Source organism: Chiloscyllium plagiosum, unplaced genomic scaffold (assembly GCF_037043375.1).
Source record: "Chiloscyllium plagiosum isolate Xiang-an unplaced genomic scaffold, Cpla_swu_hap1 HiC_scaffold_11, whole genome shotgun sequence".
Classification (NCBI taxonomy): domain Eukaryota; kingdom Metazoa; phylum Chordata; class Chondrichthyes; order Orectolobiformes; family Hemiscylliidae; genus Chiloscyllium; species Chiloscyllium plagiosum.
In genome coordinates this window covers 17179001-17201351 of record NW_028270149.1, presented here as the reverse complement: position 1 = coordinate 17201351, position 22351 = coordinate 17179001, and the positions used below count along the sequence as shown (strand labels likewise).

The 22351-nt window shown below is 42.9% G+C and overlaps 1 protein-coding gene across 6 annotated transcripts in view; it reads right to left on the bottom strand.

Annotated features, from left to right (window-relative positions):
• cd99l2 (CD99 molecule-like 2) overlaps positions 1-12962 on the bottom strand; it is a 171027-nt gene extending 158065 nt beyond the window's left edge. For 2 of the 6 annotated variants that reach the window (XM_087991872.1, XM_087991869.1), the window contains exon 1: positions 12685-12958. In XM_087991872.1, coding sequence (XP_087847998.1) covers positions 12685-12745 — 61 coding nt within the window. In that variant the 5' untranslated portion in view covers positions 12746-12958. Of the gene's footprint in view, positions 1-12684 lie in introns of all 6 variants that reach the window. The other 4 variants (XM_087991871.1, XM_087991873.1, XM_087991870.1 and 1 more) reach the window with 3 other exon arrangements.
• Positions 12963-22351: the final 9389 nt, after the last annotated feature.

The following is a 22351-nucleotide window of genomic DNA, read 5'->3' as shown; positions in this document are numbered from 1 at the left end:
GGATGAGGAAGGACACCACTTCAACTGGGTCAAGACATCCATCCTAGGGACAAGCCAAATAGAGACATGCACGAGAATTCCTAGAAGCATGGCATTTCAACCAGAACTCTTATCAACAAACACATTGACTTGGATCCCATATACCACCCCCTGAAAAAAAGAACAGGAAATGACATCACCATAGGAAATGATGTCACCACAGGAAATGACATCAGGAAACTCAAACGTCTAAAGAGAAAGCATGCTACACCACCAGTGCTTCATTCGGAGGTTCACTGAAGATGTTACCTAGCATTGGTGACGAAACATCTGAAAATGAACCTTCCAGCTCAGTGAGCAAACCTACATCCAGCACCTCAACTTGAGTTACAAATCTTCTCAAAACTCGCTAATATGCCCCTTCCTTGGATCTAATCCAATCCCTAATTTCTCATTAGCCATTTCCCATTTTGGTTACAATGAACAATTGCTGCAGTTCCTTCATGTATTCTTTAAATGTTTACCATTGACTAATTAGTAATCACCATCCCTTTAAATAACGCTCCTCAATTTATCGTAGCTAGTTTGTGGCTTGTACTATCATAGTTTCCTCTATTTACATTCAGGACCCTAGTGTCAGAATCAACTATGTCACTCTCCATTCTGTGGTCATTCTTCCTCCAAACAGTCTCACATAGATTGCTAGATTGCCAATTATTTATTTCTCATTATACTGTACTCAGTCCAGGATGGCCTGTCCTCTAGTTAGTTCCTCAATGTATTGATCAATGTATTGATACACACTCCAAGAATTCCTCCTCAAAAGTATTGCTACTGATTTTATTTGCCCAATCCAAATGCAGATTAAGGTGACCAACATTTACAAATATACCTTTACTGGTTGCAGGCATAATTTTACATTTAATGTCTTTCTCAACATTACCAGTACAGGTTTGGGGATCCATATACAAACCCCACTATCATTCTCTGCTCCTTGGTTTCTAAGTTCTAACCCATACAGATTCCACTTCACCAGAGTCAACACCATTCCTCAATATTACGTTAATGTTCTCTTTAACCAATTCCCTTTTCTCTCGGTCTATTCTTACACTTTGTGGGTGCATGCCAGCTGTGAGAACTTAAAAGTTGAGATACTCATTGCAGACTTCCCAGCCTCTGATCTGTCCTTATAGCGACAGTATTGATATAGTTGGTGCAGGTTAGTTTCTGGTCAATGATAAGCCCTAGTATGTTGATAGTGGAGGATTCAGCACTGGTATTGTTACTGAATATTATGGGGAGATGGTTAGATTGTCACTTGTTGATGAGAGTCAATGCCTGACACTTAAGCGGCAAATAACATGCCTGTCACACATCAGGCAATGCCGAGATGTTGACCAGCTCTTGCTGCACATGATTTCGGATTGTTTCAGTAATAAGAGGCATTGCAAATATACTGCATATTGTTGGGAGTTGATTCCACAAACCACTTCCAACTTTATGATGAAGCAGGTGGTTGGGCCTAAGAACATTACTCTGAGGAATACCCACAGAGATGTCCTGTTGCTGAGATACAGAGAACAGCACAGGAACAGACCCTCAGCCCACCAAGCCTGGACCAACACATGATGGCTTTGTAAACTAATTTCTCTTCTCTCTCTATGGGGTCTGTGTCATTCTATTCCCTGCTTAGTCATACCTGTTAACCTCCTAAATGTTGCCATTGTTTCTGTTTTTACCACCTCCTGTGGCAGCACATTGCAGACACATACCACCCTCTGCGTCAAAGAACTTGTCTCTTGCATCTCCTTTAAACTTACCTACTTTTATCTTAAACTGATGACTCCTAGTAATTGACATTTCTATTCTGGGGAAACAATTTTGAATATCCATGCCTCTCATAATTTGTAATCTTCTATCAGGTTGTCCCTCAGCCTCCAGCATTCAAGTGAAACAAGCCAAGTTTGTCCAATCTCTCCTCACAGCTAATATCCTCCAAAACATCCATATCCTTCTAGCCAGAACTGAACAAAATATTCCAAATGTGGCCTAACTAAAGTTCTATGTGACTGCAACGTGACTTGGAATTTTTATAGTCAATGCAAAGACTGAAGAAGGAAAGCATGCCATATGCCTCTTGACCATCTTATCCACTTGTGTTGCCACTTTCAGGGAACTGTGGACCTGTATGCCTAGATCCCTCTGTATGTTAACGCTTCTAAAGGTTATGCCATTTATTGTTAACTTCCCACCTGCATTTGATCTGCCAAAATGCATCACATCACATTTGTTTGGATTAAACTCCATTGACCATTTCTCCACCCAAGTTTCCTGCCTATTTTTATCCTGCTATATCCTCTGGCAATCCTCCTCACTATCCACAGCTCCCCAATCTTTTATCACCTGCAACCTTACTAATCAAACCAATGACATTCTCCTCCAAATCATTTACACATATTATAAATGACTGGGGTCCCAGCGTTGATCCCTGCCTGCACAACATCACTGGTCACAGATCTCCAGTCAGAAAAACTACTCTTTGTCTTCTAAGACTAAACCAGTTCTGTTTCAAACTTACCAGCTCACCCCAGGTTCCATGTGACTTCGCCTTCTGTACCAAACTGCCATGACAGACTTTGTCAAGGCCTAGCTAAAGTCCATATAACAATATCCACCGCACTGTCCTCATTAATCACCTTTGTCATTTCCCCAAAAAACTCAATCAAGTTTGAGAGATATGACTGTTGGAATATTGTGTGCAATTCTGGTCTCCTTCCTATCAGAAAGATGTTGTGAAACTTGAAAGGATGTTGCCAGGGTTGGAGGATTTGAGCTATAGGGAGAGGCTGAATAGGCTAGAGCTGTTTTCCCTGGAGCCCGGAGGCTGAGGGGTGACCTTATGGGGGTTTATAAAATCATAAATAGACAAAGTCTTTTCCCTGCAGTGGGGGAATCCAGAACGAGAGGGCATAGGTTTAGGGTGAGAGGGGAAAGATATAAAAGGGGCAAGTTTTTCACGTAGAGGGTGGTACGTGTATGGAATGAGCTGCCAGAGGAAGTGGTGAAGGCTGGTACAATTGCAACATTTAAAAGGCATCTGGAGGGATATGGGTCGGGTGCTGGCAGGTGGAACTAGATTGGGTTGGGATATCTGTGGCATGGACAAGTTGGATCGAAGGGTCTGTTTCCGTGCTGTACATCTCTATGACACCCCCATACAAAACCATGTACCTTATGCTAATAAGGCCATTTCTTTCCAAATGTGAGGAAGTCCTGTTGTTGAGAATCTTCTCCAATAATTTAGAATCATTCAGGGTGCAAAGAGAATATGGTAGGGATTCTATGATTCTATGGACACTGTGGGCAATTCACCATCAATGAATGATTATTTCAATTGAAATAATATTAAAAGCGTCTTGGGAAAAGGGAGGCAAATGGCACTAAGTGATAATGCTGATTGGAAAGCCAGTGTGTATACAATGGACTGACTGGTCTCTGTGATGCTGTGTAGATCACAGACCTGGGCCTGTGTTGCTGAATGGCCTGATCTCTCTTTGTAACTCACCATTTTGCCTTGGTCATCAGCATAATTCTTTTTAAAAAACCATTTGCTCAGACTGAATCACAAAAAAGAAATATTCACTGTATTACTGACAGAAACACAAATTGCTAAATGAATGAAAGCCAATATCGAACTATTTTGCCTTTTTATCTTCATGGTCACACAATGTGAAATGAATGTACTTGTTGGTTCATCATCACAGTCACTGACCTACATAGGTTTCTGTCTTGCCTAACATAGAACATGCATGAACTAGAAGTCCATCAGGCAGTGGTCAGCCTTCGGGAAAAGGAGAGGGCGGATCCTATGAGCGGTTTCCTGAGCAGACTGTCAAAGCCATTTGGCAGAATGCCTCAGTGCCAGAACTTTCCAACAAGCACCAAGACATGGCTTGGCTGGTGGTGAGAAGGGCTCTGCCTGTGAGATCCTTTATGCACGCCCAGACTCTCAGCCGCACTGCACACTGCCCTCGAAGCGGCTGGGGGGGGGAAGCGAGACTGTGACACACCTCCTTCTGGAATGTGCCTACGCAGAAGAAGTCTGGAGAGGAATGCAGTGGTGTTTGTCGAGGTTCGTCCCGAGCAGCGCCGTGACGCGGGACTCTGTGCTCTACGGCCTGTTCCCCGGGACGCACACCGAGACGAACATCAACTGTGCCTGGAGGATCATCAATTTGGTGAAGGACGCTCTCTGGGCGGTCCGAAACCTGTTGATCTTCCAGCTGAAGGAGTTGACCCCGACTGAGTGTTGCAGACTGGCACATTCCAAGGTCCAGGACTACGTGTTGAGGGACGCGCTGAAGCTTGGGGCAGCTGCCGCCAAGGCGCGGTGGGGAAAGACCACCGTGTAACATCTGCCTGCCTAAAGAAGAACAGGGGGCCCACGCAGTCATTTGGGCTCTGCTGACTCCTCAGCTAAATATATGAATATATGATTGATAAATGTACAGACCTGTATATAAAAATGATAAATTCTGATCTCTGTATGTAAATGTTTACATATGTATGGCATGACCAATTGTACAGACCATCAAATTATTTTATGAATAAAATAAATTTTTGAAATAAAAAAAGTATTAATATGACAAAAACAACTCAATATAATTCCTGCCTCCTTCTCCAAATGATACAATGCACAAGCATACACTATGCAAATCCATTGCTTCCCATTTCAGTGTTTCAACCATTTTATAGCTGAATGGGAATAAATAAATAAATAGGCATCCCATGCCAGCAGAAAAATCAAAATCGTTTTCTGTGCCTTGATTTTCTCAGGACACACTGTTTGTTTTAAAAGGTTAACATAGCCATTTAAAGTCCTGAAACGTCACACAAATCTAACCAACCCCAGCAATGTTTATAGCTCACTATTGAAGGACTAAAGCAACAATGGGCTTTCTCTAGCATCATGTATCGGTTACCATGGATACCTAGGTCAGGCAGAAAGGAGGTGGGGACTATAACAATTCCTCATCAGTCCCACTATAGCGATGCCTAAAAAAAAAGTCAAGATCAAATTCATAGGATGGCTGTATACCCCAGACATCTCTTCACTCAATTCTCTCCACAATTTACTCTGGGAGCTGGCTCAGGCCTGATCAGCTCAAGTTCCTTCTAGTTCCAAAGCACATATTGCACATTTGATTTCTATAGCAAACACAGAAATCTTCATGCACACATGTGGATCTTTGGAATTTGAATTGATTGGAATTAATTTGTGTTGACTCTGTTGATTATAGAAAATAAACTGCTTCTGTATTATTTTCCATAATCCAGTCAACATAAATTAGTTCAAATCCGTTTGAATCCCAAAGAGCCATACGTGCTTCCAGTATTTTGTCTCCACTAGATTTTATATATTAATTTGGCCTTGTAAATGCTGAAGAAATGTGGCTCAATCATCCCTGAGCCAGGAGTGACGACACTGAAGTTATCGACATCAATCTCATCCCCAGCTCTTCTCCTTGAAATTTTTTTATGTTTATCAAGTTCTCTCAGTTACTGTACACACAGATATATATATATATATACATATATTCACTGTGATTATAGCACTGAAGGAGATTATTTAGCCCATCACATGTATGCTAGCTCATTGCAGAGCAGCTACAGAGTTATACAGCACATTAACAGACCCTTTGGTCCAACCTATTGGTGCTGACCAGATATCTTAAACTGATCTAGTCCCACGGGTGAGAGAGGAAAGATATAAAGGAGACCTACGGGTCAACTTTTTCACACAGAGGATGGTACGTGTATGGAATGAACTGCCAGTGGAAGTGGTAGGGGCTGGTACAATTGCAACACTTAAGAGGCATTTGGATGGGTATATGAATAGGACGGGTTTGGAGGGATATGGGCCGGGTGCTGGCAGGTGGGACTAGATTGGGTTGGAATATCTGATCAGCATAGATGGATTGGACCAAAGGGTTTGTTTCCATGCTGTAATCTCAATGACTCTATGACTCTATTTGGCCCACATTCATAAGACCATAAGACATAGGAGCAGAAATTAGACCATTCAGCCCATCGAGTCTGCTCTGCCATTCAATCATGACTGATAGGTTTCTCAACCCCATTCTCCCGCTTTCTCCCTGTAACTCTTGACCGCCTTGATACTCAAAAACCTACCTGTCTCGGGCTTAAATATACTCATTGACTGGCCTCCACAGCCTTCTGTGGCAATGAATTCATAGATTCACTCTCTGGCCTAAGAAGTTTCTACAAGGATGTTGCCAGATTGATGTGCAGCCTGCAGCAATTAAACTCTTCCTATCATGCTCCCTCATTATTTATAAACCTCTGTAAGTTCATCCCTCAGCCTCTGATGCTCCAAGGAATATAGCCCCAGCCTACTTAGCCTCTCTCTATAGCTCAAACCCTCCAATTCTGGCAATGTCCTTGTAGATCTTTTCAGCACCCTTTCAAGTTCAACAACATCTTTCTATGGCAGCAAGACCTGAATTGAATGCAGTTTTCTAAACGTAGGCTCACTAAAAGTCCCACACAGTTGCAACATGACCTCCCAACCCCTACACCCAAAGCACAGACCAATGAAGGCAAGGGTCATTCCCATTTCCCTGCTCTAACCCCATAATCCTAACAATTTTGATGTTTTGCATCTAATTTTGTTTTGAAATTATTCAAAATTTAAATTATTCGTGATTCTCACAGACAACAAATTTCATCCCCTCGTCATGTAGAAAGAAAAAGTTCTTTCGAACATCCCTCCATATCTCTTGCCCAAAATATTGTACCTGCATCACTTGCACTTGTACCATCCACAACCGGAACAGCTTTTCTTCGTCTGTCTTATCTAAACATGAGGTGGAGGAGCCGACATTGAACTGGGCTGGACAAAGTTAAAAATCACATAATACCAGGTTATAGTCCAACAGGTTTATTTGGAAGCACCAGCTTTCACAATGCTAGCACTAGCTTTCGAAAGGTACCTGATGAAGGTGCAGCGCTCCGAAAGCTAGTGCTTCCAAATAAACATGTTTGACCATAACCTGGTGTTGTGTGATTGTTAACTTTATCTAACATGTCATAACCTTCGAGTCGAGAGTGTGGTGCTGGAAAAGAATAGCAGGTCAAGCAGCATCCAAGGAGCAGGAGAATCAACGTTTCAGGCATAAGCCCTTCATCAAGAACCTCCTCCATGTCATAATCTTGTCCACATCTACCAAATCTTTCCCCTATATCCTTTGCTGCAAGGGAGCATTAAGTATAGGAGTTGGGAGGTCATGTTGTGGCTGTACAGGACATTGGTGAGACCACTTTTGGAATACTGCATATAATTCTGTTCTCCTTCCTATTGGAAGGATGTTGTGAAACTTGAAAGTGTTCAGAAAAGATTTACAAGGATATTGCCAGTGTTGGAGGATTTAAGCTATAGGGAGAGGCAGAATAGACTGTGGCTGTTTTCCCTGGAGCATCAGAGGCTGAGGGGTGACCTTGTAGAGGTTTATAAAATCATGAGGGTCATGGATAGGATGAATAGACAAGGTCTTTTCCCTAGGGTGGTGGAGTCCAGAACGAGAGGGCTTAGGTTCAGGATGAGAGTGGAAAGATATAAAAGGAACCTAAGGGGCAACATTTTCACATAGAGGCTGGTGCGTGTATGGAATCAACTGCCAGACGTACAACTACAGCATTTAAAAGGCATCTGGATGGGTATATGAATAGGAAGGGTTTAGAGGGATATGGGCCAAGTGCTGGCAAATGGGACTAGATTAGGTTAGGATATCTGGTCAGCATGGACGAGTTTGACTGAAGGGTCTGTTTCCGTGCTGTACATCCCTATGACTCTATGACACCACTGTAATATCTTCAACATGATCAAAGTATGCATGCTTGAGGTATTATATATTCCATAGTGTGCCTAAAGTATTGCCATTTTTAATGTGTACGAGAGGCATGATAAAATGAACCAACCAAAATATGAATGTTGATGTTATACCAATCAATGTGTACAAATATATTTCTAGTACAGATGTCATTTCAATGTAACTTTGTAAAATTACAACTAAATTAAAAGGTACATCATAAGACAACTTCATTGATTCTACATTCATATTTCTGACTCAAAGCATTCTTTGTCCCTGCATTTAAAATGAAATAACATACAACAAAATTTTAATAACAGCTTTATCCATAAAGTATTTTGACCAGCAGTTGCAAAGAACATGAAGACATCACTTGGGTCCATTCCAGTGAAAATGCAATGCTTGTTCAACAGGTCCATCATATGCCATAATTAAATAATAATTGTTCTTTATCCAGGTGAATATACAAACTGCATGAATAGTGAGGACCACTGTACTAATATTAGATTATATTCTGCTGGCAATAGTAATTTTGAACATGAAAGTTAAATAGGGCTTTAGCAGAATCCTAGACTCAGAAAGCAAAACTTCCTCCAGCTTTATCTTCTTCTTTTTTGTTTTTAAAAATAATTTTATAAAGGGGTCCATATATGCTTACTGCCATTGTCTGCATAGCCCAGATGAGACTGCTCAAGATCAAATGTCAGATAACGCATCAGTGCTCAACTGATACAAAGTGTGGGGGCAAAATGCTGGTAACATTAGCCAGAACATGTTGTGCATGATAATTTATGTTGTGGGAGAACTATCTTCATTGTGGGAGGCTCTCAAGCACATGATGTGTCTGTGAAATGTATTTTTTTCATGCAAACAGATTTCTTACCCATAGCTTAAAATTCATCTGGCAAGCTTTACTCATATCTTGAATAAACAGCCTGGGGATTCCTTCAAGAGAATTCGGGTCAGTGGAAGAGAATATTAGACTTAAATTCCTCTATGAATTTATGATTCACTGCTATGTGGAATAATTTTCATAATAGCATTGCTCAGTTGTACATTCTTTGTAAAACAACAGAATATTTAATTCATTATGAACAAATGTTCAACATCTTATTTATTCATCTTTATGCCCTAAACACTTACACAATGTTGTCTTCCAAGATAATGTAAAATATTAAATTACTTTTGAGAATAAAACAGGTAAGTCTCCATGACTAGAGATCCGTCCATTTAAATACATCATAATTATAACATTTTTTTCAGAATAGAAACAGGGAACAAGAGTTGGCCACTCAGCCCTTCAAGCTTAATCTACCATTCAATAGATCATGGTTGATCTGCCTTTAACCTTAATTGGAAATCAAGAATTTATCTGATTTGGAGGTGCAGGTATTGGACTGGGGTGTACAAAGTTAAAAATCACACAACACTATGTTATAGTCCAACAGGTTTATTTGGAAGCACTTACTTTCAGAGCACTGCTCCTTCACTAGATGGTAGGATTTATCTACCTGTCTTCAAAATATTTAAAGCACACTGCATCCACTACCTTTTCGAGGAAAGAATTCCAAAGACTTGCAACACTCAGAAAATGTTTCTCTCATCTCTGTCTTAAATGAGCGACACCTTATTTTTACGCTGTGATACTGAAACACAATTAGTACTCACGATCCTTGTTCTGTATTGGATGTACTTTGTTTTAATTATTACACAGTTGCTTCTGCCTATTTGAATGAGCACGTTACTCAAAGTGCTCCTCATTTTCATTGTCAAAGCAGTCTTTTTGACCGGTACAATCAAAGACAGTGCTTGACCTTGTGTGTCACCTCAGCACTAATTAAACCATGTTTATTTCAAGAAGTTCAAATATTCATTCAAAGACATTTGACTTGTGCACAAACTGTCTCAGTCACACAGCATAGAAGAGAACCTTTGGCCCATTGGGTCTGAACCAACCTACTATGCTAGTCCCACTTTCTAGCATTTAGCCCATAACTTTGAATGTTGTGACATTTCAAAAACTCACCCACGTACTTTTAAAAGGCTGCGAGGTTTCCTCCCTCTACTATCCGAGGAGAAAGTGAGGTCTGCAGATGCTGGAGATCAAAGTTGAAACTTTATTGCTGGAACAGCACAGCAGGTCAGGCAGCATCCAGGGAACAGGAGATTCGACGTTTCGGGCACAGGCCCTTCTTCAGGCCTTTCCTGAAGAAGGGCCTGTGCCCGAAACGTCGAATCTCCTGTTCCCTGGATGCTGCCTGACCTGCTGTGCTGTTCCAGCAATAAAGTTTCAACTCCCTCTACTATCCTCCAAGGCAGTGCATTCCAGATTCCCACAACCATTTGGGTGTGAAAAATAAGTTTGCCCCAAAGCCCCACTAAACCGTCTGCTCTTTACCTTATAATTATTCCCCCCTCGTTAGTGATCACCAGGGGGAACAGCTGCTTTGTACCCATCCTCTCCATGCAACTCGATAACCTTATATTCAATCAGGTCCTCTCTCAGACTTCTCTATTCTAAAGAAAACCTGTCCAGTCTCTCTTCATAGATAAAATCACATCCTTCCTGCAGTGCAGTGACCAGGACTGCAAACAGTAGCGCAGCTGTGGTCTAACCAGCATTTTGTACAGCTCCAACAGAACCTCCCTGTTCTTATAATTTCAGCCACAACTGATAAAGGCAAGTGTCCCAGGTCCCTTCTTAACCACCGTTTTAATCTCAACTGTTGCTTTTAGGGATCAGGCATCCCACTGTTCCTCTGAGCTTCCTCTCTTGATGGTAAATATGCTACCACCCTAAATATGACTTGCTTTCCTATGATAACTTTCACATCTGCAGTACTGTACATCCCAAAACACTTTTTAGCCAATGAAATACTTCCATCATCACCACTATAATGTAGAAAGCAAAACAGCAAATTAATGATAAACAGTAACATGAGGACGATTAGGTGATCTGTTTTCCTGATGTTGTTTAGGGGATCAACATTGGTCAGGATCTTGGCTCTTGGAAATGCAGCCACTGGATTTTTAATTCCAACTGAAAGACATTCATTTCACATCACATCTGAAAGACTGCACTTCTGACTGCACTACACTGCCTCAGTATTACACAGGAATGTCAGTCAGCCTTTTTAAATATAAAGTTAGCCCCCAGGATCCGATTAATTACTTTAGTGAGTTACCAACTGTACTTTGAGAAGCATAATTTTCAGTGTTTTATAAATGGAGACTTTGATTGGATTTAGATTAGATTACATTACATTACAGCGTGGAAACAGGCCCTTCGGCCCAACAAGTCCACACCGCCCCGCCGAAGCGCAACCCACCCATACCTCTACATTTACCCTTTACCTAACACTACGGGCAATTTAGAATGGCCAATTCACCTGACTTACACATCTTTGGACTGTGGGAGAAAACCAAAGCACCCGGAGGAAACCCACGCACACAGGGAGAACGTGCAAACTCCACACAGTCAGTTGCCTGAGGTGGGAATTGAACCCGGGTCTCAGGCGCTGTGAGGCAGCAGTGCTAACCACTGTGCCACCGTGCCGCCCATGTAGTCAGCCTTGTACCTAAGTACAGTGAAAAGCTTTGTTTTGCAAGCAGCACGGGTAGATCATAGCAAACAAGGGCATACAGATCCTAGGGTGCTTAAACAAAAGAGAGGCATACAAGGTCATGGCTGTGCAGGAGAGACGCACAAAGCAAAATCAACATTATTTGAAGGTCAGAGGTCACATCAGGTTACAGTCCATTTATATGAAATGACAAGCTTTCAGAGAATGATTTCAAATAAACCTACTGGACCCTCTTCTGACCTTGTCCAACACCAGCATCCCCCCACATCAACATTATTTGAAGTTAGAGGGGTCCATTCAGCAGTCTGACAACAGCAGGGAAGAAGCTGTTCTTGAACCTGTTGGTGCGTGATATCAGTGAGGATTAAAAAAATTAGTTGAGGTAGCATGGAGCCCCTTCAGTGGAAGACAAACAGGAACTGATTCAGGCGTTACCATGAATTGCTCTTGAGACTATGTCGAAAACCGCAGTGAGCTGTGGGCGAATCGAGCCCAATTCAATGTGATCTAGGCCAGGCACATCCTCCTGTAGCTGCCATTTACCGAAAGAATTGTTTTTATTTTTTTTAAAAAAGTGCGAATTCAGGAAACCATTTACAGAGATAACGGGGGGGGGGGGGGGGGAGAGGAATAGAATTTGTCCTGGAAAGAAGATTCTCTGCCGTGACTTTGCTCCCCCCGCGGATGTCATACAGTTTTTGCACCGATATCCCATTCCCCCCACCCCCAAGAAGGACTGAAAAGCTGGCGTCCCACCACCCGGCCACCCTCCCACAAAAAAATCCAACAGCGGCAAAGGAGTGCAAAAACAACCCGAAATGTGGATCTGAAGGAGAACTATTCCGTGGTTCGGGCTCGAACCAAGCGCAGTGCGGCGCGACCTATCAATCCCACAGTCACTCTCTAAACAAACCCAGCACCACCCCCCTCCCCCCCCACCCCACCCCCAACAAACAAACAATCAAACTCCAGCATTTCACTCCGACGTCGAGTTTATTTCTGTTTTCCGAGGCGAATTAGCCACCTCCGAAGCCGCCGGGGGTGTGGGGGGGGGAGGGTAATAAAACAGGGAGATAAAGACATCAAAGCAACCCCGGCCACTGCGTCAAGAAGGAAGCAACCCGTTACAATGTAACACGGAGATAGATACATCAGGATCCACCCGAGTTCAGGGAACAAGAGAAAACAGGAGGGGGGAAATACATTTCTATAGATAGATAGACACATCTTACCTTGTCCTGTCAACAGAGTAAAAGTGGCGCACAGCAGGATAACTCTCAGGGCGTTCGACATGCTCTGTGTTTTTAATTATATATGTCAAGACGTCAGAAGTGGTGCAGAGATTGGGTTTGGAGGGGTGAAGGGTGCAGTAAAATGTTTGAGATTGAAGATCTGGTTGTTGTTGGAGGAAGAGAAGGGGGTCTGGAAGTATCAGGTCGAAGATTTGGCCGGGTACACACACACACACCGCCTCCCAAACACGTCCTTTCCCTCTGCTCACTCCCAGGCTGTCTGACACAGTCAGTGACGCTCGGCGTCTGCACGCTGGATCAGCAAGGGAGAGTTGCAATTACTGCAGACAGACAGGCAGGCAGGGAAGCCTCAAATATTGACCAACAAACCTCAACTCCCCACCCGTCCCACCCCCATCCACAACAACATACCCACTCCAGCACTTGGAAGTGCAACTGTTCTGTTTTCAAACCATGCTGCACTCCCAAACTTAGATTAGATTACCTTACAGTGTGGAAACAGTAATCCTGAATCCTTCATCCTGCATAGGTCTTTGTGCAAAATTCTGCAAAGATAAAACGATGAACTGTCCTTGCTTATATTTCCCTAGCAAGTTGTTTAAAAACAGAAAGAAGGAACGTATCGTCGCTTAACGTCTGTCGCGACAAAACAAAAACTCTCCATGTAAGTTAGGGACCTCGAATAACTTTAATTTTCCGAAAGAAAAAATAATCTGGGAGAATTGAGGTTATAAATCATTATTTTTACAAGTATTCCTATAACGGTTTTCTTTAAACAATAGTCCACTAATACTGCAACTCAAAAATGATTAGTACACATAACCGGCCAAAAGCTGCTTTGACAAACGTCTGCCAGAGGGGATTGTAAAGATCTGTTCGCTGGAGAGAGACAATGTCGCTGTTGTCTGCATTATTTCCCACTGTTAGACACTGATCAAAAGCAATGTTAAGTCACCGTTGATACTTGCTGCAAAAAACATCACGAGTTTTAACTGTTGGTATTGGGTTGCGGGGAACATTTAAAATCACACAATACCAGATTATAAAGCAACTGATTTTCGGAATCCAACAGCGAAGTTCATTTCCTCCTAATTAACCTACTCAGAGAGGTTCACCTCTGCAGCAGTGGGATCTGAACCCGGGTCTCCTGGCCTGGCGATAGGGACACTACCACTGCACCACAAGAACCCCAAATGAAGCGGTTTATACTGCAAGAACGCTGCCTTACCTCGACAAATACCTATCGCCTATTTTACCGTGTCGATCCAGTAGTGGCCCTCAGTTAATATTTTAATTCCTCATTGACTGGGGCTATATACTTCAGGATAATGTACACTGTAATCCTTCACAGATCGGCGTGCCATCTCAATCTCCTAAAAAAGCTCGATATAAAGGTGCCGGGTTTCGTCTCTCTTCCCCCGGAGGTTTCATTGCAGCAAACACTCGCACACAATTTTCACGATTGTGATTAAAACTGTCTTGGCTCATCTCACAACTGAAGCAAGCAGAGAGCGGAGGGAAAGTTTCTTCACAGGGAGAATATTCGCTGGTTTTACCTTACGGGAGCGACCTCTTCAAGGTTGCATTTGAGTTCTGAAGAAGTCACTAGACCCGAAACGTTAACTCAGCTTTCATTCCACAGATGCCGCCAGACCTGCTGAGCTTCTCCAGCGATTTCTGTTTTGTTGCATTCCTCTCTTTGACCACCTTGTACTTGCCGGTTTTTGGTTCTAATTCACGAGCGTTATCCCGATCCAAAACACAAGCTGACTATCTGACTGTTTTTCATTTATTCACACCCTCCCTTCCTCCCAAGTTCAAAGGACAAAACAGACTATCTTAGACCACACACAAAAAAGCAAAAACAGTAATTCCTGATGAGGCACAGCAGGTCTGGCACATCAGAACTGTTCGCAAATCGGAATAAAGTGATATTTATGTTGAAGATCAGATCTGGGGGGTGGGAGGGAAACGGATAAGGGAGAGAGGTGAACCAATAAGTGGAGACTGAGCCCAGAGAGACAGGTACACAAAAGGGACAAACAAGGAGGTAGGGACAGCTTAGAGTCATAGAGATGTACAGCATAGAAACAGACCCTTCGGTCCAACCAGTCCATGCTGACCAGATATCCCAACCCAATCTAGTCCCACATGCCAGCACCCGGCCAATATCCCTCCAAATCCTTCCCATCCAAATGCCTCTTAAATGTTGCAATTGTACCAGCTTCCACCACACCCTCTGGCAACTCATTCCATACACATACCACACTCTGTGTGAAAAAGTTGCCCCTTAGGTCTCTTTTATATCTTTCCCCTCTCACCCTAAACCTATGCCCTCTAGTTCTGGACTCCCCGACCCCATCTATTTATCCTATCCATGCCCCTCATAATTTTGTAAACCTCTATAAGGTCACCCCTCAGCCTCCGATGCTCCAGGGCAAACACCCCAGCCTATTCAGCCTCCCCCTGTAGCTCAGATCTTCCAACCCTGGCAACATCTTTGTAAATCTTCTATGAACTCTTTCAAGTTTCACAATATCTTTCCGATAGGAAGGAGACCAGAATTGCACACAATATTCCAACAGCGGCCTAACCAATACATGACCTCCCAACTCCTGTACTCAATACTCTGACCAATAAAGGAAAGCATACCAAATGCATTCTTCACTATCCTATCTACCTGCAACTCCACTTTCAAGGAGCTATGAATCTGCACTCCAAGGTCTCTTTGTTCAGCAACACTCCTTAGGACCTTTCCATTAAGTGTATAAGTCCTGTTAAGATTTGCTTTCCCAAAATGCAGCACCTCGCAGTTATCTGAATTAAATTCCATCTGCCACCTCTCAGCCCATTGGCCCATTTGGTCCAGATCCTGTTGTAATCTGAGGTAACCCTCTTCGCTGTCCACTACACCTCCAATTTTGGTGTCATCTGCAAAGTCACTAACTGTACCTCTTATGCTCGCATCCAAATCATTTATGTAAATGACAAAAAATAGAAGGCCCAACACCGATCCTTGTGGCACTCCACTGGTCACAGGCCTCCAGTCTGAAAAACAACCCTCCACCACCACCCTCTGTCTTCTACCTTTCAGCCAGTTCTGTATCCAAATGGCTAGTTCTCCCTGTATTCCATGAGACCTAACCTTGCTAATCAGTCTCCCATGGGGAACCTTGTCGAAAGCCTTACTGAAGTCCATATAGATCACATCTACTGCTCTGCCCTCATCAATCTTCTTTGTTACTTCTTAAAAAACTCAATCAATTTTGTGAGACATGATTTCCCATGCACAAAGCCATGTTGACTATCCATAATCAGTCCTTGCCTTTCCAAATACATGTACATCCTGTCCCTGAGGATTCCCTCCAACAACTTGCCCACCACTGAGATCAGGCTCACCGGTCTATAGTTCGCTGGCTTGTCTTTACTGCCCTTCTTAAACAGTGGCACCACGTTTGCCAACCTCCAGTCTTCCGGCACCTCACCTGTAACTATTGATGATACAAATATCTCAGCAAGAGGCCCAGCAATCACTTGTCTAGCTTCCCTCAGAGTTCTCGGGTACACCTGATCAGGTCCTGGGGATTTATCCACCTTTAATCGTTTCAAGACATCCAGCACTTCCTCCTCTGTAATTTGGACATTTTGCATGATGAATAACTGAATAAGCAATAATAAGAGCTAAGAGTAGGAGAGAATGGGTGAGCTGTACTGAAAGGAACCTATATAATGTAATAACAGGCCTAGGAGTATAGGTGAATTATTGCAACATTTCCCCACAATACCTTCCCATTCCAACACAGAAGGTATTATACCTGTCCACTTACTTCCTCCATCCACACCATCCAAGGCCCCAGACACATCTTCCAAATGAAGCCATACTTTACCTCTTATTCACTACTCACAATGTGGTCTCCTCAACACTGGAGAGATGAAACACAGACTGAGTGATCGTTTTGCAGAACACCTACGTTCTGTCAGCACAAAAGACCCCAAGCTTCCAGTTGCCTGCCACTTCAACACACTGCCATTTTGCCACACCAACATTTCTGTTACGGATCTGCTGCAGTGATCCGACCTCAGCACAAGGACTCAACATCGAGTTCGATAACTTTCAAACCTGATTCCATCCTTTCATGGTTTTTACCCACTGCACGTCTGGTTCTGTTATGACATTGGTTGCTTTTAGCACAGTCACCTATTCTCACCGACTCCTGTGCCTGTTACCATGTGATGTGAGTTGTTTTCAATATAGCTCACCCAATCTCTCCTACTCTTAGCTTTTATGATTGCTCATTCAGCTTTTCTTCTGTCCTAGTCTGCTAGCCATAATCTCCTTGTTTATCCCTTCAATCTCCCTCTCTCTTTCTGGGCTCTATTTCCACATATCTACTATCGTCTCCTCCCTCTTACCCACCCAACCTGGTCTTCAGCATAAATACCACATTCTCCTTGCTGCTAAGAGTTCTGATGAAGAGCCATTAGACATGAAGCATTAACTCTACCTTCTTCCCACAGATGCTGCGAGACCTGCTGAGCTGCACCAGGAATTTCTAGTTTTGTTTCAGATCTTCAAAGTAGGCCATTCACCAATATTCCATTTGATTAGATTCCCTACAGTATGGAAACAGGCACTTTGGCCCAACAAGTCCACACTGACCCTCCAAAGAGTAACCCACCCAGACCATTCCCCATATTTATCCATGACTAATGCACCCAACACCACGGGCAACTTAGAATGGCCAATTCACCTAACCTGCACATCTTTGGATTGTAGGAGGAAACCAGAGCACCCAGAGGAAACCCACATAAACACGGGGAGAATGTGCAAACTCCACACAGACAGTCACCCTGAGGGTGGAATCGAACCTAGGTCCCTGGCGCTGTAAGGCAGCATTTCTAACCACTGGGCCACCGTGCCACCCCCAATGTCTATTCCATCATGAAATGAGTTGTGATCATCCTGAAATTCATTATTTGCCTTTATCCAAAACCCTTGTTTCCCTTGCTGATTACAAACATTTTTGTCTTAATCCTGAGTATACTGAATGACCCAACCTCTACATCCCTAAACGATGTTAGTTAAATAGATGTTTCTTTTCTCTTCCCCATTTTTAGTTTCAGATTTTTATGGAAGTCCAATTGCACCAGCTGCTGGAGGGACAATGAACCTGGGTTCCCAGAACATTACCATCATCTCTGGATTAAATAGTCTGTAATAATACCACAAAGTCATTGGCTCCCCAGTGAGCTATTCCCATGTGCCTGTCCAGGTTCAGAATATCTCTTTACATTCTGAATAATGTTTACCTTGTTGTACTTCACTGTACTATTAATATAGTAGCAAAATGTGGCAAATGCTTGAAATCTGAAATAAAACAGAAAATGTCATTTACATAAATGATTTGGATGCAAGCATAAGAGGTACAGTTAGTAAGTTTGCAGATGACACCAAAATTGGAGGTGTAGTGGATAGCGAAGAGGGTTACCCCAGAATACAACAGGATCTGGACCAGATGGGCCAATGGGCTGAGAAGTGGCAGATGGAGTTTAATTCAGATAAATGCGAGGTGCTGCATTTTGGGAAAGCAAATCTTAGCAGGACTTATATACTTAATGGTAAGATCCTAGGGAGTGTTGCTGAACAAAGAGACCTTGGAGTGCAGGTTCATAACTCCTTGAAAGTGGAGTCGCAGGTAGATAGGATAGTGAAGAAGGCATTTGGTATGCTTTCCTTTATTGGTCAGAGTATTGAGTACAGGAGTTGGGAGGTCATGTTGCAGCCGTACAGGACATTGGTGAGGCCACTGTTGGAATATCGTGTGCAATTCTGGCCTCCTTCCTATCGGAAAGATGTTGGGAAACTTGAAAGAGTTCAGAAAAGATTTACAAGGATGTTGCCAGGGTTGGAGGATCTGAGCTACAGGGAGAGGCTGAACAGGCTGGGGCTGTTTTCCCTGTAGCGCCGGAGGCTGAGGGGTCACCTTATAGAGGTTTACAAAATTATGAGGGGCATGGATAGGATAAATAGACAAAGTATTTTCCTTGGAGTCGGGGAGTCCAGAACTAGAGGGCATAGGTTTAGGGTGAGAGGGGAAAGATATAAAAGAGACCTAAGGGGCAATTTTTTCATGCAGAGGGTGGTATGTGCATGGAATGAGCTGCCAGAGAATGTTGTGGAGGCTGGTACAATTGCAACATTTAAGAGGCATTTGGATGGGTATATGAATGGGAAGGGTTTGGAGGGATATTGGCCGGGTGCTGGCATGTGGGACTAGGTTGGGTTGGGATATCTGGTCAGCATGGGCTGGTTGGACCGAAGGGTCTGTTTTCCATGCTGTACATCTCTATGATTCTATGACTCTATGCTGCAAGTACTGGATAGGCTGGGAAATGTCTTTGCTTCTGTATTTGTTGATGCTGCCTGACCTGCTGAGTACTTCTAACAGAACATTTAGTTTTCTTTTTCAATGTGTGTAATAGCAATCTGCCAGCCATGGGTTATGGAGGAAGGTGGGGTGACATGGGGAGGCAGGAAAACAGAGTTAAGGCTGAAGCCAGATCAGCCATGACTTTGGTCAATCAAAAGGGCTGAATAGTCCACTCCCGCACAAAAACCCTATGTTCCTGCTTAAGGGCAGGTCCTCTGTTCATTTCTCCATGCCTCCCACTCTTACAGTTTCCTCTTTGGTGGCTTGTAAGAACCTCCTATTTCCTACTTCAGTGAACAACATGACCAGGGAAAAGAATACCTGAAGCAAACATAGGAAGTGCTGGAGAAACTCAGCAGGTCTGGCAAAGTCTCTGGAGAGAGAAATCAGTGGAATATGAGTCCTCTCTGTGAGATGGTTTCCCATTGTCTATCCCCTGAGTGCTTAAGGAAGCACATCCCTTTTCTGTAGCATCCACATCCTTTTTTGTTCGGACCCAGTGTTTGGAAGTAGCCATTGTCCCTTGAGATTTCTCCACTATCATCACCAACATTTGAGAATAATAATGAATGAAACACTAATTAAATTTCCAATTAGTGTTACAGCCTGGATGGTTTTTTTTTACCCTTATACGATGATTAGACCATATATTTAGTAGAAAATGTCTTCTCACAACCAGCTTCTCTTTCATCTCATTCAGATCCCATGCTCTTGACTCTCCAATTTGCATCTCAAACTCTCCTTCCACTTGGGATTATCTCTCCCCAACACTCCTTCCTCCTACCTCACTATTGCTGACTCCCTGCCACTCTCTGTTGTCATAGTAAGGGTTGGGATTAGCCTTGCAAACAGAATGACAATGAAGAGAATAAATCACTTGAATGGGCCATGGAAATTTCACGAAAATAACTCTTTACACTTATTATGCAAGGTTAATGGGGAGCAGAGCAAGGATACTTAAGGCTGGGAGGAGAGTTGTGATAGTAAATCAAAGAACGTCGAAGATTTTAGAGGCATCTCAGACATCCTGTTAGGATCATTAGGAAATCCTGGAGGGAATATTGTAAGTGGGAAAAAAAATACATTTTTGCTGTATAGAGAAAGGAAAGATGCCCGGCATTTGGGTATTAGAAGTGTCCTGAGAACATGTTACTTGCCAACCTGTTCACTGCAAAGGGATTTAAGACAAACCAAATGCTGATGTTGGATGCGATTATGTGCAAAGGTATTCCAGTTATCCATAGCATTCAAGTTAGATGTGATGTAAAGACTTAAACAGATGGCCCTTGTACTCAGAAAATAATGGTGTAGGTAAGGATTTGTAAAGCTATGGTGGAACGCTGATGTGACTCCAGAACTGACTTCATTTTCAATAGCAGATAGAAAATGTTGATTATTTAAGCTACCTAAGGGAGATGAGGGTCACACATGCCCAGATCATAGATTCTGATAAGTATGCTTTCAGCAACAGAAATGATTAATAATGTAAATTACAATACATAATCCATACCGTATGATAGAGATGACCAGAGACATAATGTAAGACATGTATGATGTTATCCACAGCTATTTAGCAGCAACTTGCATTTATACTGTGACTTGAGTGTAGTAAAATGTCACAAGCCTCTTCACAGAAAAAACTAAATTTAATATTGAGCCATATAGGGAAATATTTGGACCATGAGTCAGATTCGCAGAATTGTGACAGCACAAAAGGAGGCATTTTGACCCAATGTGTCAGAACTTTGACAATGCTTCACTGAATGCCACTCTCCTGCCTGCTGCCCATAACCCTACACTTTGATTATTTTCAAATAACTGTCTCATTCTCTTTATGAACATCTTGGTTGAAGCTCCCAGATTGAAGTATCAATCAACCGGACTGCTTTGCCCTGGATGGAATTGAGTTTCAGGAATGTGGAGAGTGCAGCTGTCATCCAGGCAAACAGGGAGTATTCTGCTGTACTCCCAATTTGTCCCTTGTAGATGGTAGATATACTTTAGGGAGACAGGAGGTAAACTAATTCCTGCAGGATTTCCAGCCTCTAAGAAGGAAGTTCATTGTTGAATCTGCTATAGTTGGCTGGACCGAGGACACAACCCAGAGGAACTCCTGGAGTGATTGACATCTGGCACCCATTACAATCTTCCTTTGTGTTGGAGAATGCTCTAATACATAAAGTGTTTTCATCCCATTGACTTAATGGTCAGATGTGGCTTTGATGTGAAGGGAAGCCACTCTCGCCTCACCGCTGGAGTTCAGCTCCTTAGTCCATATTTGGACCAAGGCTGTCATGAGGTCATGAGCTGAATGGACTTGGCAGAAACTGAACTGAAAACCCAGTGAGCAAGTTATTGTTAAGTGCTACACAGAATTGTCACGGTGGCTCAGTGGTTAGCACTGCTGCCAGGGACCCGGGTTCAATTCCAATCTCAGGCGACTGTCTGTGTAGAGTTTGCACATTCTCCTCATGTCTGTCTGGGCTTCCTCCAGATACCCAGGTTTCCTCCCACAATCCAAAGATGTGCAGGTTAGGTGGATTGTCCATGCTAAATTGCCCATAGTGTTCCGGGATATGCAGGTTAGGTGGATTAGCCATGCTTATTTGCCCATAATGTCCAGGGATGTATCGGCTAGGCAGGTTAGCCATGGGAATTGCAGAGTTACAGAGATGGGATGGGGTGGGACTGGGTGGGATACTCTTCAGAGAATCGATGTAGACTCAATGGGTTGAATGGCCTGTTTCTACACTGTGGGGATTCTATGACCAAAAATTTGGTAGAGCAGGCTTGACACTCCAGTCAATATTGAGGGAGTACTGCAGTGCTAGATGTACTATCTTTCAGATGATATGTTAAACTGAGTCTCCATTTGCATGTGCAGATAAAGGTATAAGATTTCTGTGACACTATTTTGTAGAAAAACAGTACCTTGGGAAATAGCTATCTATCAACCAACATCACAAAACACATGACCTGGTCATTATCACATTGTTTTTATTATGAATGTGGTTAACATTGTGGGGGAGGGCTCTTCTGGTGCAGTGGTAGTGTCCTTACATCTAAGCCTGGAGGCCCAGCTGCTTCAGAGATGCGTAATATCTCTGAACAGGTTAATTAGAAAATGAAACCAGTGCTAGTGAAATGCAGGTGTTAGTTTGTGAAGCCAATGCAATCAAAGCAGAAAGTGAAATGCAAGAACATCATATTGAGAG